Source organism: Thunnus thynnus, chromosome 10, assembly GCF_963924715.1.
Source record: "Thunnus thynnus chromosome 10, fThuThy2.1, whole genome shotgun sequence".
In the NCBI taxonomy this organism is placed as follows: domain Eukaryota; kingdom Metazoa; phylum Chordata; class Actinopteri; order Scombriformes; family Scombridae; genus Thunnus; species Thunnus thynnus.
In genome coordinates, this window is record NC_089526.1 from 18466184 (window position 1) to 18485096 (window position 18913).

Genomic DNA, 18913 nt, shown 5'->3' on the forward strand with positions numbered 1-18913 from the left:
CAATGTTCAGTATTTAATCAGTAATGTTTGGTTCTCCAACTCATTGCTCATCTATGTTAATGTATGTTTGTCAATGATGAGTCATAAATCTGAGTCAGAGCATCAGGTAGACAGTGACTAACGTTAAACAGAGAATACTTCCTCTGAGCTAATGTTACCCATTTTTAACCCTCACCTTTGTCCTATTTGTCATGAAGGATGGAGTGAGCACAGAGCAATTCACTTCATGTCAGAGGGAGTTCAGTACTCTGGCTCTCTGATGTGCTGGATCTCTGCTCTATTAAAGGCTTAAGACTCAAGATATATTACTGCAATTTGTTTCTAGTTCAGCAGCTGGACTTCCTTTACATTTCAGGAGAAATGAGAAAATCAAATTAATCTTAAAAGTTTTTGCTGTAATCTGAAAATTGTTGTTTGTTTTCCACTAAGTACTGTGCATTGCACCAAATAATAATCTACTACTCCCTGATTTTTCTTTACTTACTGCCAAAGAAATTACATTATTCTGGCTGACTGGGAGGTGAAAGAGATATTAATGAGTAATAAAAGAATGAAGGATGTGACCACTCTGTCTCATGGATGTTTACACAAAATTAGTTATTTCAGTGAGAAAAAATATAACAACTCTGAAGTTATGTGCAAATAACTTTATCTTCTCACTATACTACAGATATCTGGCTTCTGAAAGGATACTTAGTCACCATATTTACAACCACAATGTTCATTATCGCATTTTGACCTTGACATTCCTTCTAATGTCTTTCATGCAAAAAGAAAAACCTACACCGTTTATTATTGGCCCTCAGAAAAGTGTTGGGCTCTTAAATATGACTTTACACAATCATACTCAGGTTCGAGATTGAATCAGCTCACTCTGTTGCCTGATAACCGTTTTCCTGACTTGATTTACTTTTCCCAGGGTGCATTCAGTCAGCCAAAGCAAAGTCAGCTCAGCAGTCTGCGCTCTCTGTTTGATAGGGAACCAGCACACAATGCTCTCAGCTGAAACTGGCTTAAATAAACAGAGTAGGGAAAAGCAAACAGTCAGAGAAAATCAATGGGAAAACACCTCTGGGAAAAGTAGCTTGTTTCAATGGTCTGATTTAATTCTACCAAAATGGAAAAACTTCGAAACACAAACTGATGATATTAATGTAACAGAGGACATTAAGTATAAAATACACTTTGAATTACAGATAGCTGTTTCTGTCATTGGCTGCTCTTGAATCAGCTCTTAGTTATTTGCCATTTTACTAAAAGGTAAACAGGTCAGATAGTTTACTGCAGCTAATATTTATTCATATCTCATGCAACACATCTCCACTCAAAGATATCAATCATAAAATTTCAGTGAAAGAAGACACTGAGCGCTGTACATGGCACCACTCTAAACACTGAAGTTTCCATTTGGCAAATAAAAACATGATCATATGACACACCAGTGAATATGCAATGATTAAAACTGTATACATCATGAAAGTATCTACTTTGTACACACCTAAAATATCACAGTATAAAAATATCAAATACACTAATAATTAAGGCAACAATAGTTTATGACATGTGTAGTAGAATATCTATAGTTTGTTGGCATCAAGAAACTTAAAAACCTTGTTTCACTTTGGTAGAGCATTCTCATTTTCAGCACACAAATCTAAACATAAGTTAATCTATCGCAACACTTGAGGTTGTTAGTCAGCAACAGTGTTCACATTGGTTTCCTGACACACCACTCACCTGCTTACAGCTACAGAAAACTTGAAACTCCCACTGATACAACCATAATATGATCTATAATGGTGATGAACAGCTGAAGTATTAAAAATCTACTTGGATACATGAAAAATCAGATAGAGAGAGAAAACATTAGATGCAATATAATGCATTAATAATTAATTAATTAGCCTACTTTTACAAGGTAAAGCAATAAAAAAAATAACACAATAGTTGAGATTATTGATACCCAGGATGACAGTTGCTAACTACTATAAGTGTAGGTTTTAATTAGGTTAGCATTTTCAAAAGCAGAAAATGATCTACCAAAATGAAATTTTACTTTAAAGGATAGGTTCAAATTTTTTCAAGTCTCACCTAAAACAACAGTCATGTGTCTAAATGAACACTGACACACGTTTTTCTTGCTGTAATCATTCTTCCTGTTCATACTGTCCATTAAGAGATCCCTTCATTATGCACTTTCAATGCAAGCGATGGGGGACAAAATCTACAGTTCTCCTACCGTGCAAACATGTAGTGAAGTTTGTTTGAAGCTAAAATGAGGCTTTAACTGTCCAAATTAATCAAATAAAGTCATTATCTTTCAAATTCAGTTTTTTTTAGTGCCAAATTCCCTCTTTTTGGTACAATCCTTCCACTGCAGCTGAACAGGAAAACACTTTCCATTGAGACACAAAGAGGGAACATTTTTACTAATGACTAGGTCAAAACCTAGTAAATGGCTGGACTGTGTATGGGCAATGTGCAAAATTGTGGCCAGTTTGTTACAGGAATCGTCAGTGGTAGTGTCTATAATATGAATTCCTGGATATGCAATGTTCATCTGCAATTTTCTGTGGTGGTAATATTTGCTGGCAAAGTGTACTGAAGTAGCATATCACATGACATGGTTAAGCTACATTTGAGCATGTCTGAGTAAACAAAAATGTTACAAATGCAGTTGCAAGAACAATACTTTCCACTCATATCTTGGGATGTTTGACTTGAAAGAGAATTTATTTTAATTCTAATTAAAACTATTCTAATTATCTATCTGCTAACTTCCCCTGCTCTTTCATCTGTTTCACTCTGCGGATGTCTCTCGTTTTTTCACTCCGTATTGAGTGTTTTATCAGAGTGGTTGTTATTTGGGGTGTTTTAACTGTGCGCTCTCCCTCATGCCTCTATGTGCCTTTTTTCTGCGGAGGAGGAGGCTTATCTCTACCCAGTTATCACAGTCACAGTCAAATCAAGTGCACCTGCAGAGCAGCCGCCTCACACTAAACTGATATAACAGCTACATGAGTTGCATGTTTTACCTACAATACTTGTGTTTTAATGCTGTCAAAGAAATAAGTTCAGTTATAAAATCCAAATGCACCATAGAGCACCAGTTTGCTGGCTGGTGACAGCGCTGCCAGCCTAAGAGTCGATCACACTGGACAGTAGAGGAGGAGACAGTAGAGACATTGCTACGCGTCTGTTTAAACAGGAGTTTAGCCGACTTGACTGCATTTAACAGTCATTCTGCGTCATGCTGCTGTCCTCCGCTTCCATCACCTTGCGCTAATTCATTTTGAAAGAGTAACGACCAATGGGGAATCTCCAACGCTGGCTGGCCAACCAATGGTGCAACTTGATCACTCACTCAGTCACTCGCTCAGTCACTCACTCATGGACAACCGCGGTTAAAGAGCTGGTCTGTGGCCGGTCCAGCCAAAAAGACTCTAACTGTGGAAGATATCCACTTTATTTGATTAGCTGAGACGGCTGAAGCCTCATATTACCTTCAGATAAACTTTTAAATATGTTTTTGCTCAAAACAAGGACTGTGGATTTTGTCCCCCATCACTTACATTGTAGGCACATTTGGCAGGAATCTTCTAATGGTCAGTATGAACAGGAGGAATGATTACAGCGAGCAAAACCTGTTTCATTGTTCTTATGGACACCTGACTATTGTTTTAAGACAAATTTATCAACCTATCCTTTAATACTTTATCACATTTGCAGACAAGTGACATTTGCAGACAAGTGACAAACACAAGCACTTCTTTTTCCTCTGTTTTCGAGATGAAGTGTCATTCCTTCACAGCTCAAGAATCATGAGAACATACAGTATAGTGCAAGTACCAGATTAAAATTTCATTTGTTTCTAATGTTTTGTGTAAAATATGAGCAACAAATCAAAGCTATAGGACAACAAAAAGAGCTAAGTAAAAACTTCATCAAAACGGTACTGCTGTGTAACAAAACCTGCCACTCTGTTTTCCCAAGTGCATGAAGGCTGTTTCCATCACTAGAGTGCGAAGCATCTAGGTTTTCGGGTACGCAGAGGCTCGGAAGATATCGAGACAGTTCACTGTGATGAGAGCACCGGTCAGATGCCTCCACTGTCTTGTGGCAGGGTTTTTCATTTTGTCCAGAACCAGGTGGAGATCCTGGATCATGTCCCTGTAGCTGTCTCCATAACGTTGACTCCAGGTGAACAGGAAGTCATAAGCAGGTTTCCACATTGACTGAAGTAGAAGAGGAAATACAGAATTCATTTGCAGAATAAAGTGTCCATAAAATACTTACTGTATAATGTTAGCTACATTAAAATAAACTTACCTGAGAACTCACTTCTCCGCTCTTTCCTCGGTGCGGCGCCTCATAGCCGGCTATCTGTGTGCTGGAGAGTTTTCCCGCCTTCTCAGCGAGCTCCCGCCATCGAATCCCCAGCTCCACAGCAGTGGACAGGATGACTGTGTTCTGAATCAGCTGGGCCACAAGATTCACAGAGTCCATCTTTAACAGACCCTTGGATGATAAACACATAGACAGGCTGTCACAAAACCATTGAAAGCGCAAGAGGACTGAGGCAGAGCAGTATGTATGAGTGAGGGTTGTGTGTGGAGATTTCTGTACAGCAAAAAGTAACCAGAAAAATTTTCCAGGTGTTGATATTCTCCTTTAAATCTAATATAAAAATTGTCTCAATAACATTATAATTTAAAAAAGTATGTTTTTTTCTCTACTTACAACCATGAGCTCATGCAGAAACTTTTTCCTGCTCTTCTCAGCGTGGCAGTCTTCCTTCAGCTTCTCCAGCACACAGGCCACCTTATCAGCCTCAGTTTCAGCGTACCGCCGTGTGATGGTGTCCAGTGATAGGTTGCAGTAGCCTAAGGCATGAGCAAAACCTCTCCAGCTGGTTATATGCTCAGTGACAAGCGTCTGGATGGCGGAGTACATGTAAGTAAGCTTCTTGAAGGGCAGTGTCATGTTGTCCAGGAGCACCTCTGTGGTGATCTGAATGCCGGTGAAATCGATCACTTGGTCTCTGGTTATGAGCTTGATGTTTTTGCAGTGAACCAAACCAGTCCTGCCACGGAGGAATCCGATATACCATTCCTTTACCTTTGAATTGCCCACTGACCTGACAGTTTCCTTGGATAGGAGAGCCACTGTGTCTCCCTTGAAGTACTCCAGGAGGTATTCCACACGTGGCTGACGGAGAACTGACTTTAGGGCTACACCGTACCATTGTATGTTCACAGGTCTGTCTGTAAATTTGAGTAAGTCTGGAACACTTTCCTCAGGAATAGGTGTGGTTCTTGCCATTTCAATTCGCCTTTCTATCTGCCTCGACACTCGCTTTTCTGATCTGATGGGTGCTGCAGGAGGGGAAGACACCTGGAAATGTGTGACGTTTGCAGTTTTAGATTCCCTCACTTGTAGATCTAATTTAAAAGGAGTCATTTCTGCATTGCCAGCACAAGACAATGCAACTGGTAAATGCAAGACTGTCCCTATTTTGAGCTGACTTTGCCTCACTTCTTTCAGTTTGTCCTCTGGTTTGATTTTGAACATCGAGCCTGCTATGCTAACAGCGACATGCAGGTCATTCACTTTGTCGGGTTTAAACCGATGTGTTCCCCAGAGCTGCAGCACAAGTGGAGGCAGGTTTTTGTTGCCTTTGCAGATATCTGTAAATGAAAGCTTTGGTGGAACATTCTCATGACAGCAGACCACTATTACAACCTTAAAAGATGGATGGATGTACCTGGGACCATAAACTGCCACCGTGATGTGGCGGTCAAGGTAATCCCAGACTGATGTGGCAGGGGCCTGGATAGCAGATGCCTCTGCGACTGCAATCACATAAAAATGTGTCTTCAGGTCCTGGAGCTTCATCTGCATCATGTTCTTGTAAATGTAACAGTTGTTTACTCTGAGATAAGGTCCCTCTTTTTTGTTGGACACCAGCCCGACCACGGAGGTCATAACCTGACTAAGAGGGTCACTCTTCACCTCTCCTGACAGTTTCATCTCCAGAGAGATACATTCTTTTATGTTGATGTTGCTGAGGACCACTTCCAGAAGTGGACTCATGGTTGTCATGTAGTTGTTGTTGAGTCCAGGAGGAGGGTCTAGCATTGCTTTCAGTGTAACTTCCTGGACTTCCCCAGGAGGAACATGGCCTTCTGGGATGTGGATGCTAATTTCTGACTCTGGTAACTGAACTGAGCCTCCAATGTGGCCAATCTTGCAGATGACTTGAAAGTCAGTAGCTTGAGTCTGAGCCCACCCAGGGCTCTGGCTCATCAGATTTAAGTCCAGGCATGAGCGGGTTAACTGCCTGTGGCTCAGCCAGGCCATCTTATAGGCCTCTCTGTCATCTTTTAGCCACTCAAAATCTGGGTTCAGGACCGGCTGGGGCGGTTTGAAGCTGTTCTCCCGTTTTGGCACCTTTCTCTCCAGATCATCCAGAATGTCTGAAGCACTTCTCCATCTCCCAGATCTGTTGCTGGCTTTGTGTTTGTTTTCCAAAAAGTTCCCCACATTGCCTTCATCTGAAGATGTGCTACTCGCATCATCATGATTTGTGTCCAGATGTTTCTCAGTGTCCTGTTTTGTATTTGACGTGTTGGAAATGTGTTTGTCTGTGCTGCTGTGTACAATGTCATCCAAAAAAGGATTAGATCCAGACAGTTTGTTCCAAAAGGGATTTTTTGTCTGAGATGAATGTGCGACTTCTGGCTGTAAAAGCAGCCACTCGGAGTTCTGTGTAACTCGTGACACGTATCCACCTATGAAAATAGCAGACTTTTGTCAGGACGTCTGTTTTATGAACATGTTTTCAATTTTAGTGGACAGATTTTTTATATTTCAATAAAAGAGGATTTTACTGTTGAGGTTGTTGCTGGCTGAGGTGTTGTCATCCAGATCTATCAGTGTCCCCTCAGATTTGCTCCGCATGAGACTCCCAACACGACGGAAGGACCTTGCTCTTCCGGCTGCCATATTTTCATCTGTAAACATTAAAAGATGTTCTTTAAATTTCATGTATCTTTTCCTCTTATTATGACTTTACTATGAGCTTAACATTATCCCTTAAACAAAGCACCCAGGGGTCCTGAATTCCAAACATAGGGTACAAACATAATATCCAACTTGATATCACTTACAGTATCTAAAGCTGAAATTATAAGCCGATTAATCAGTAAATTGATTGCCAAAAAATTAATTTGCAATAATTTTGATGATTTACTAATTGTTAAAGTCATTTTTAAGAACACACGTCAGATATTAACTGGCTCCAGCTTCAATATTGGTTATTTTCTTTGTCTTCTTACATGATACAGACCAAATTCTTTAATCATATTCGAGAAAAGAAGATGAATCAATAATGAAAATCATTCTTAGCTGCAGCCCTTAACAGACATATATTTTGAGATGCTTTGACACATGACAGCATCAGATCCATACACAATAAATGACCTGCGAGTTAAGTTATTGTTCTGCCTAAACCAGCTTTTTTTCAGCACAGTGAGCCCCAGGCTGTCTACAGGGCTTCTGTCTGTAACAGGAAACTGTTCCAAAACGTGGAATAAAGCCTGAACTCTTCAGTCTGTCAGTTGTTTGCGTAAAAACACACTACCCATTCATGACTTGTCACAATGAGTCAGTCATTAATAATGTGGTTTCTTACACCAGTGCACAAAAACAGGTTGGTCTTGTCAAGCCAATGACACAGTAGTCGCTTCTCTCGTCGCTTCTTGCTATGATCAAAGTGCAGTTCCACACAGTAAAATGTCTATTCTGATGAAATACTGCATGGTAGGCTTCATTTGAATACAGTGTACTTTATTTCCTGTAGAGCATACTTGCTCAATATTACATATACTTCTCTCATAGTAATCTTGTGCCTGTTTCTATTTGTATGAGTGGATTTGGTCAGCTGAAAATAGTCTCAAACAAATCCTACATTCATTAATAATCCAAACCAAACAATTAACACCCAACAGCACAGATTGAGACGTATAATCACTGAGCTTCAGCTTCACTAACCGGAGCTACAACCGTCATAGTGACAGGTATCAGTGTCAGTGTCTCAACAGGTGTGTAGGCTATAAACTCATTAGTTACATATTAATAACGCATAAACTATACAGGCTACTTCCTATTATTAAAAATCGAAAAGATAAAACAACCAAATAAGCGACAAAGACAAGTTTGATCTCACCGTCGGCATTAGATGTTTGTAGTTTTCGGCCAATCCACTATCTTTTACACCTTTTTTTCTGGGGCGTTCCTATGAAGTTGGCCTTTTCAAGTTTCAGGTCTTTACTCTGTTTGTCTCTCAGCCACGGAGCATTTTGGGACTGGAAGTTTAAAATGATACAGGAACCCGGCGGAGGAGTGGCCTGCAGATGGTTTGGTAACTACAACACCCACAATGCAGCTCTCTGTTTACGCATGAGGCTTACAACACCTGAAACTGAGCGATACCTGCGTTTCGACAGGACTGATAAACACATGCTGTCATAGAGGTTGAAGGCTAGTCACCTGATAGAGGAAACAAACAAGAAACAAGGTTAATCCACGCATCAAGCATTTGCCCTTAAGATATATATATTTTAAAATACTTTTACTATTAATCAATTCGTTGTTTAGTCTATAAAATGGTGAAAATGTCGATCACTGTTTCCTAAAGCCCAAGGAGTTGCGCTCAAATGTGTTTTTTTTTTTTGTGTCGAGCAACGCTTCACAATCCACAGATATTCCGTTTTGTATCACAGAAGACTAAAGACACCAGAAAATATTCACATTTGAGAAGCTGGAATCAGATTATTTGAACATTTTTCTTAAAAAAAAAAACGACTTAAGATGATTAATCGATGAATTGTTTGACGATATACTAATCGTTGCAGCTCTAATATTTACCCTGACTCAGGTGCTGCAGTGATGAGAACATGCAGCTAATATCTGTGTGATTATTAAAAGATGTTTATAAGCTGGAAATAATCAAAATAAGGCCAAGTGTGCCCTAACACTGTTTTCTCATTCAGTCATTCATTTGATAAAGGCTACTTATTTCAGTGAGAAACAGGGTTTTATTGATTTTACTTTGTGCCATTATCACCGCTGTTTTGAGTGACTATAGATCAAAGTCAACATGGACTGAGAGGTTAACAGGACTTAATGTCATCAAGGACACAAGTCATGTTATCTCACTGAACTGGTTATACACATTTACTGTGATAAGTCCCTGAATAGATCACCAATTTAGGCTGGTGCATCATATTTAAAGTAAATAGAAATATAAAAATAAAGAGACCACTACTACTACTTAAAGTAAAAACTTCACATGTGCCTATGATAGAAACAAACTGTATTAATGTACTCGATGTTGTTGCTGATGAAGGTCCATACAGTTGAAATGTCCCTTCAGTACAGTTGTCACCACAGTTCTGCAGACTTTGGCATCCAACACCAGAGTGTTCAAGGAATGCAGCTAAGTACTCTTGAGTAGATTATGAATGTTGATTTTTAGGTAGCAAATATAGCCTTTGGTTGCAGCAGCCTGGACCTTAGCATGAGTATTAAAACATTCACTTCTGCAGAGGTTAAAGTACTTTTTATAACGTGATTGAGCATAACACCTGTTAAATGTTTAAATATATTCATTTGTGTTTTGTAGGTCAGTGTCCCACTCTTTTGCATGTTATCATTAGTCGTGATCCTCAGTTTTGCATGTTGGTGTTAACTTCTTACTGTAAATATGAAACAAAACTGACTAAATCTGTATACACTCTACATTCCACCAGAGCACAATTGCAATAATTTTACTATTGGCACCGAGTCTGATGTATCTGAAACAGAAGAAACTGTAGATTTGTGAGCAAACTCTGCTCCCTTGTGGCTGTTTTTGAGAAAATCAATGATACAGCTGGTGACATTCTCTAGTTTTTTTATTGTCATTAAATTCCATGTGAGGAACAAAACCAACAATGAATGGATCCCACTAACATAACAAATATTACCTTTGTGTCCAAACCTTGATGTAGCTTATTCCTCTGTACCATAAGCTTCTATTGTTGTCCAAAAACTATTAAAAACACATACATGTTGCCATTTACTCCTGTTTGAGTAATGTTTCCCAAAAATCTGCAGCTGTTTCAGGAAATTACTGAGCCCTTTTAAAAAATTAAAGTATATACTTATAAGCCGTTTTTAAATATTTACGTCTTCAGTGGGATACAATAGGGTTGGAGTGAGTGCCACAGACATGGAAGGGAAGTCAGAAAGTACTGAGATATGAGATAACACATTGTTAGTTTTGGTCTTTTGTTGATATGAAGAAAAATATAGAATAAATCCAGGCTCATTTCAACATGTCACAGTAGGAAAAGCACAGGTGTAAATAATAAGGTTAACAAAGGCTGAATCACGCTGCCATGATTTGAATGAAACATAGCCACCGCTAATGTTAATTACACCTGTGCATCTCCTGCTATGACAAGTTAAAGTGTCTCCTGTGAAAAAGGTCTCTTACCAATGGTAAGATGTATATATTATGATGCACAGTTATCAATTAATTGTTTCCACTAACTGAACATACAGTATTTTCTTTAAAAATGTTTAATTTCTGAATCATTGGTATACTTGAAAGTAACAATGCTAGTATATGTTGCCTGTGAATAAGAGATCTTTGCATGCTAACAATACTTTACAGTTGTTACATACATCATTTCACTGGAATAAATTATTATTAAGCACAATACTTTGACCTGTCTTCACATCAAAGACACATTGTCCCTTATTTCAGCTTAACAGAATGACTATTTTCTTCACGTTGAAACTAAACTGAAAATTGTTGAAAATATTGAGAAACAGGTTGTTTTATGATGCAGTTGATGCAACAACAGTACAACAATTTAAATTCAACACATTTTAACAAAGCCTGCCAATTTGAGTTGTTGCATGAAACCCAGTGACTCGAATTTTGTTGGTTTTCATGTGATTTGAAGGGTGACATGTTCCCTTATTGAGCTGTGAAGATTTTGTGCAAAACTTGTTGTGCAAACTCAGTTTAAACCACGTGAATATTAAAATGGATCATCAACAGGCAAAGAATAAGACTGCTTCTCTGAGAAGTTGGCATATTGTAGATAATATCATGTTTATTAGGGTAATATATTTATTGCATACAATTATACAAGCAAATGGAATTTAAAGCTCAAGGTTAGACATGGGTGTTGTACATTTTTGAGCCTCTTGGTGGAGCCATTTCTCTACCATTCATGTGATCAGACCTGCCAATATTTAAATGAGAAAGCAGGTTGATGTATCTGTCTATTTAAATTTCCACCAATCCAACAAGTAAGGACCTGTCTGCTTACACCAAAGCAGGAATTATTAGGAAATCTGAGTGGCAATTAGGACTGTAGTTTTTTTTTTAAAGCTAGAAAAAAGCTGTGTAAAACTGGTGAAACTGTATTTACTTAAAAACTGCCAAACGCACACTAAGAAAGTACACAAGCTCTGATGAGCTCACAGGTCTGTATCTCTCTTATTATGCAGCAGTAACATTATAATTGTAAAGTGGTTGCTATGTCAGTGTCATGTTGGTAGAAAAGTTTGGGTAAATCTGTTTGTGGATCTTTAGACATTTGATTACAAAAAACCCTCATATCCCCCTTTTACCAGGATGCTTTATCAGGCCTTACCTGCTGGCAGGTCACTTTGCTGCCATCATCTCTGTAGAAACCATTAAAGTGGGTTGCATCACGTACTGTGGTTGCATTTTTTTGTTTGTGTCTTATATTAAAAGAACTCCCAAACAAGGTTGTTTTCAGACAGAAAAGTAGTTCACTTCAATCTGTTTCATATACATGACGCGATGACATCTGTAAAACCAGCAAAGCTTCTCACGGTGAAGTTGAATCTGTAGGTATTCCACTTAGTTAGACAGGTGAAACACCACCTGTGACATAAATGAATGTAAATTGCTGAAAGCATTGTATAAGGGCACCCCTGTCAGTGTCACAGCAATTACTGTTAATTATTTTGACTAACCTCTGAATCTCATCAAATTGCCTTTCCCGGGAGATCGGTTGGTTTGATGACAATGACAGTGCGGTTGGTGGTTTTAACCACAAAATTGGCCACAGATGCATCACTGACAAGAGGTGTTACTACAACACTATGATTTGCTGGTAAAGCTTCAAAACCTGATATAGCTCATCATATCAACAGCCGCTGGCATTTCCATGCAGCCTCAGTCAAGACTGTGATCCTGCTTAAACTTAATTAAATTAGAATACAAATTCAAGATCACTGATGAAATTATGATTTTCCAAAGCACTGCTTTGACATTTCTATTACCCATTGTAGGATAATATTATTTCTTTTTCCTGATTTCTAGGTGACTGGATCAAGGCTCTGACTTAAGCTGTTATTGGGGCCTTCATCCATGGTTGGCAGCTCATCCTCCTCATCCTGGCGTTTGTGTCTTTCCTCACTGAGGCCAATTTCATTCAAATGAGACCAGCGGCAGGACATTTCCTCTGAAGACCAGGTGATGTTGCAACAGTCTCGGAAGGTGTTAAAAACCTGACAACACAGAGCCAAGCGCTCGGAGACATCAGGACACTGCTCCACTTTAATGATTACTATATGACTATGTATGTTTTACACATGATGATGTCTTCTTTCAAAGCCAATTTGAATAGACCACATCAGTAAAATATATATCACTTCACACACATTAGTTTATGGTGAACTGTAATACCAAATTAACCTAATATGTAGGTCTGTGTTTCCTATTTCTCAGTCTATCCCACACTTTGTTATTGATACAGTCTTCTTCCATCCAGTTCCTGGATCAGTCTTCTTTTTGAATTGTTTTGGACAAAATCTTTAATAAATCAATATGAAATAAATTACCTAGTAAGCCAAACTTCATGCAAAATAGAAAAAAATTCTCCACAGTTGATCTGGTGCTCTTTTTTTTCTAGCCCCTGACTTTACCAAAACAAATGTAGCAACACAAAAATTTGAACAGAGAGCTACAACAAATAAAAATCTATGAGCACACAAAGCACCTCACTGCAAAACCCTTGAGCTCAATCTATAGGTGTCATTAAAATTTTGGGGACATTAAAGGATGTTTTTGATTTGTTTACTTCAAAGTAGATGTGAGAGATAGCTGTTTTTCTGGCGGCACATGAACGGATGTGTTGCAGAGTTTAACTTGATCTTAAATGTAAGAGTCCTGCTGTTTTGTCAAAGTTCTTCTGCAGAACATTTTGTTGGTGGGTTCAAGCATTATGAACCTGAAGTCTTGGCTTCACTTTGAACTTCAGCTTCTGTCCTTGCAGAGGAAGACAGAATAGCCTATAAAGGAGGAACAAGCCACAACTTCATCCCCCTGCAAGTATTTGTGCACTTGTATGTTTAATTGTATGTAAGAGCCATGTTTTAAGAGCATAATATTGCAAAAGAGACACCAAATGTATGACAATTAAATGTCTAATATTTCATAGTGGGTATTTTTTCAGGTTATTCCAATAATTGGACACTGTGTGGATGATAGAAGCGGAAAGCTCTTATGAGATCTGATTTACTCCCACTGAATGAGGCCTCCTCTATGCAGTGAGAAGTTGAGTTACTCACTTGTGACTATTTTTACTTTAATGGCTAATTTGCTAATTATTTTGAAACGTGTTGGAACACATCATCAGTGAGGCAACAGACTAGATTTATGAGTTCTAATAAATTTCTGTTTCCAGATTGTGCAGCAGCCCTGACTTGCAGCAAAACCTGACTTGCATTGCAGCACATTGTCTGTCTATGTCCAAAATTCAGATGTGATTCAAGAAGGCCAGGTGGGTGAACTGACTCGTGATGACCTTATATGTTTGCCTTATCACTCCATGTCTCATAATGTGAAAACACACAGCAGGGATTGTGTCATATGTTCATCTCTGACTGGCATTTGCTGAACTGCTGCAGTAACACTGATTTGAGGAAACGACACTGAAAAGAAAGTGCGCAAAAATAATTCATAATAAGTTTTCTCAGTTCTCAAAACTGAAAAATCAAAACTCCCAAGTCCCAAACTGCCCAGATTGAAGAGTGGATCAATGTCGTGCGTAATATTGCTGATGGTTTAATGGAGAAGCGCTAGATGGCGCTATGAAGCTGTATATGAAAGCAGAAGTTTGGAGGATGCTGGCTGTTTAGTTTACACTTCACAGTGAGCCCAAGAGCTAGTAAACACATGAAAAACATGATAAATTAACGGGATGATCTTATCTATGTTTATATTTCTGTCTGACTCAGTTAAAATTATAAACTGTGCGTCAGTGTGCACATTACATCGTGTAAAACCGAGTACGTCAACTTGTGCGATTAACACACCAGAAACGATTTTTAAAAATACAAGAAAAAAAAAGAAAAACTGTGATTATCGTGATTATTAGTTATAATTGACAGAAAATACAGTGTGTGTATATAAATGAAAAAATGCCTAATTGTATGACTTTCTACAGGTAATTAAATCAGAAACACAGATAAACATTATTACAAACGATTATCAGTTTTCAATAAACTGTTATTAAATAAACGCATTTAAATTTGCTCTTAAAGCCTACTGGTAATTTTGAATTATAGTAACAGGAAAATGATTTAGTCTAACTTCACATCAAGTCAACTTGAGCCCAGTCGAAAGCAGAAGACGTCTCTTTTCTTTAATTATTACAATATTTAAATATTTACACACTACTGTTAGATATATATAAGCATTTTTCTGTAAACACTTAAGCTGCTGCGCATTTATTAAGAGCACAATTAGAAATGAACAAAAGTTATGAGTGTTTTGGCAGAATAACCGCAGACCGCAAGAAGCTCTGACTACACAGAAAAAAAAGATTATGTTTTTGTAATTTCATAAATAGAAAAGAAAAACCAAAGATAAAAATTACAGCATGTACGTTTGGAAATATAGTAAATTACGTCATATTTACCCTCCGACTAGCTATTAAGTAGAAATATTGGTGGTTTAACACAATTAGACTGACTACGGCCTCAGAGAAGTTTTCATTTTCATGTTCAAGAGAAAAACAGACATAGACCGAATAAAATGTAATTCAACTGGATTTAAATTCATATAACACTGACTTTCTTCTTCTCGTTTTTTTTAAGTAGACACATTTTTTTTACTGTTCAATTTAATGATTGCAATGTAAATTAATTTCCTGGTGAGGCCTTGGTGATGCTGCAGGCCCTTTTCACACTCTGCCCTGAAGAAAAACCACCAGCTGTATACTGAGATCATGTCTGTATATTTCAGATTAATGATAAAAATGTGTTATAATATAGAACAGTCAATTCTACTCAACCTAATAATTTCAAACTTTCTGGTTTACTGTTCAAAAAAAAATCGACTCAACAATCAAACAAACTGAGTCGATCAACTGATTCTGAATTCATACTGACTTTATTGAGTGGCTTACATAAAAAGCCATTCTCGGAGAGGGGGGAAAAATATCATTGTAAAATGAAAATCACTTTTACAACATGCGTACTTAAATTAAATGAGTGGGTAAACAGTAAATGATTTCCAAACCTTACAAATAAATTCAAAGTGCGCCTAATCATAGACCCCTAAATACAAGAAAACTCGTGGTTAAATATAACTCCCCACAATACATTTCATATCATGTCAAAGAAAAAATCCAAGTACATTTCCGTATATTTTCAAATATTTACTAGAGTCCATATACAACTAGAAATACCTATACAAAATCGTCTCCTGGACAAATACATTACTCACCTTTACATTGGGCTGTAATTATTCTAACCTACATTTCTCATTATTTACAACACAGCGAAGTGAAGTGTAAGTAACCTCGATTGGCCTACTTACAAACTTGTATTGGCGGTACATACTGTGCTGTGGACTGAATAGCAATATATGATATAAACCTACAACTGCACCTCCATTATCAAATGGTTGATGGGATCAGACAGATATAACTAAACCACCCCCATCTCATATCTTTACCATACTCTACAAGTATTTGTTCCTACCGAGCAAGTCCATCCAAATCAACAATTTCTCCTGCTCGATAATAAAGTGCCAGAGTTTGGTTGTGGACAATATGTTATGACAGCAGTAGCACAACTTTGCAGGCCCTAATTTTTCACAGCAGTGTTTACTATCTTTTGCGTGTGATACCCTGGAAAATAAAACATTAAGGGTATTCGGGATCAGGCTTGCAAAAAGAAGTTTGCCCGGTTCCAGTTGTGCCCACAATAACTTGATTACACGTTCACACCGCAGATGTATTAATGAGAGGTTTCTGATGGCACAGCTATGAATTATGTAATTAGTAGTCTTAAACACTTGGAAAAAGTCAAAGAAATGTAGCCTACAGGCCTATTTTCTCATTAAATGACAACACTCGTGATGAAGCATTTCGCATACACCGAAGTATGTCCACTTTCATGTCCTCACCGGACAATTCCCTCACAACACTTTGCTGTTGTTGTTCACAGTTTTTTGTAGCTTCGCTGAGGGCAGAAGTTAGAGGCCGTTCATGCCTACTCCCTGGGTTGACTCAGGTGGGTGCAACAGGTCGGGGGAATGGCACGGAGGGCTTCCCGGTGCGCTGTGCTCGCTGTCGGTATCACTCCCCCTCTTCCCTCCGCTGCCCCCGGAGCCAGAGCCGGCGGATCCTCCGGCGCTGTGAGTTTTTACATGTTTACTCAGGTGATCGCTACGCATAAATCTCTTGTTGCACACCGGACAGGCGAATCTTTTCTCCCCGGTGTGTGTGCGTAAATGTCGCTGGAGCTCGTCGGAACGTGTGAACCTCTTCCCGCAAAAGAGCCAGTTGCACACAAACGGTCTCTCGCCGGTGTGCCACCTCAAATGCGCCTTTAGGTGCGACGTTTTCCCGTAAACCTTCCCACAGCCGGGGATGTGACAGCTGTGGAGACCTTTTCTCCGGAGGCTGGCGCCCGCCGGTCCCAGTCTCTCCGCCTCCTGGCAGTTTGGACAGTCGCAGGTGGCTCTGCCCGAGTACCGCCGGGCAGATGACCTCGGAGACCCCGCTAAAGATGCAGGCGGACCCCCGGAGAGCATAGTCCCCCCTGCACCGGTTAACGGAGAAGGGCTTGTGTCCGGATACGAGGATAACACCGGCTTGAAGCCGTCCATCAGGTGCTGGCCGGTTGTCAACAGGTGTGGAGAGGGGCTTGTACTGAAAGCAGAGTGACTTAAACTCGAGTAATCAGAATTATATCCGCCAAGAGGAGAGTGCAAGGACGTCTGGAGTCCACCGGAATGTAAGGACGTTTGTAGTGCTGCTCCATTAGGGTTTTGAACATCAATCCATCCCGCTCCCACATCCCACCACGCAGAGGCTCCGGTGGTTCCAACCTCTCCTGTGGGGATACCGGGATGAGACGATTTGAACCAGGACTCGTAGGGATGCGCAACGCTCATCCTGGGATAGATGCCCTGTAAACTGTCCACTGAGGTGTGCACTTTCGAGATGAAAACCGGCTGGTGGCTGGACTCTTGAGAGCTGTTCGAAACAGAGGCTTGGAAAACAGAATAATCGTTTCCAAAGTGTGAACTAGACGAGGTACCAGACGTGAGGGAAAAAGCACTGGATCCGGGGGAGCTGTTGGTGCCGAAAGAGTCCGAGATGCCGGATCCATTACGGGACACCCCGAAGCCGGACAGGCCCGATCCCAGGCTGCAGCTGCTCGCGGCGGCTCTTTTCCACGGGTGGAAGCCTTTTCCAAATGATGAGGAATTATCCGAAACTGTCGACGGTGAAGGGCTCGGACTCCCTATTTTGTTACATGTTGCAGCTAACATGGCTAAAGGAGTCGATCCTAACCTCGGCTCCTCCTGAAAAGACAAGAGAAGCTGTAAGTGACTGGTCAGTCTAACAAGTTTAACAGGTTCATTACGCACAGTTTTGCATGCAGTTCAACTGGAAGGAGAAGTTCAGGGTAGCAAAATTGTTTTCCCACATTGAACAAAAGTCTAAAAATCTTTGTGTTATATGTATTTGTTTAAGTTTGGAAATCATTACAACAGTATTATCACTTCCTACCTGGATAAACAGAAAGTAGACAAATGCGACAGACAGCGTTTACACATGCATGCCACACAGGACACCAAGGGAAACATGCGTGTTTTCAGCACCAGTACAAACTTCTATCCCGTCTACAGAGCTTCAGCTTTCTCATACGAACCGCTTGCTTGAAAATATATCCAACGCACTGCCTTTGCTGCTACTTTGCGACCCGATGTAAGTTTAATCCCCCATCCACCGGACAATGACAAGAACTAATTAAACCAGTAAGAAAGTCCTTTTTAGACTCACCCCTAGAAGTGAAGTTGCCATCACACAAAAACACTGCCCTCCTCAGAGGATCTTTTTATATTTATGAATCAGAGCACTGTTTTTTTAGAGGTGTGCAATACAATGATGTGTTCCGCCCATTCTTCCACAATTGTAGGCTCCTCTCCGGCTTTGAAGTGCCGCTGTGACACGGGCGACCAATCAGCGGCTCCGTCCTGCCGCACTGCCACATACTACCGTGAGGTCATCAATAGAGCGCCTCAGCCCCCCCCCCTTACCACCTCCACCACCACCACCACCCACCCACCCACCCACCGCCCCCTCCATAATAATAAAAGACAGCGGAAGGAAGGTAAAGTTAAATGAGAGTGAATTAGGAAGGAGGAATTAGGGGGCCACTTATTGAAATTTTTACAGAACATCACATTCCATAAATTAAAAATAAGAGGACGGCGACCTGTGCACGGTGATGTGAGCTGTGGTGGTAAATAAAAAGGTTGGTAAAAACTACCACCAAAACAACCAAACAGCCACTGTGA

The 18913-nt window shown here is 39.7% G+C and overlaps 2 protein-coding genes across 2 annotated transcripts; both read right to left on the reverse strand.

The window, feature by feature from the left end:
* Window positions 1-632: 632 nt before the first annotated feature.
* Window positions 633-8372, reverse strand: macc1 (MET transcriptional regulator MACC1). The gene is made up of 5 exons (XM_067601767.1): window positions 8228-8372; window positions 6891-7013; window positions 4741-6791; window positions 4330-4518; window positions 633-4235 (listed from the first exon to the last, which is right to left on the reverse strand). The coding sequence occupies exons 2-5, from the start codon at window positions 7003-7005 to the stop codon at window positions 4032-4034; spliced, it is 2559 nt and encodes an 852-aa protein (XP_067457868.1). The 5' UTR covers window positions 7006-7013; window positions 8228-8372; the 3' UTR covers window positions 633-4031.
* A 7098-nt stretch (window positions 8373-15470) lies between these two features.
* sp8b (sp8 transcription factor b) lies at window positions 15471-17914 on the reverse strand. The gene has a single exon (XM_067600135.1). It carries the CDS (start codon window positions 17879-17881, stop codon window positions 16577-16579), a length of 1305 nt encoding a protein of 434 aa, XP_067456236.1. The 5' UTR covers window positions 17882-17914; the 3' UTR covers window positions 15471-16576.
* Between the last annotated feature and the right edge of the window lie 999 nt (window positions 17915-18913).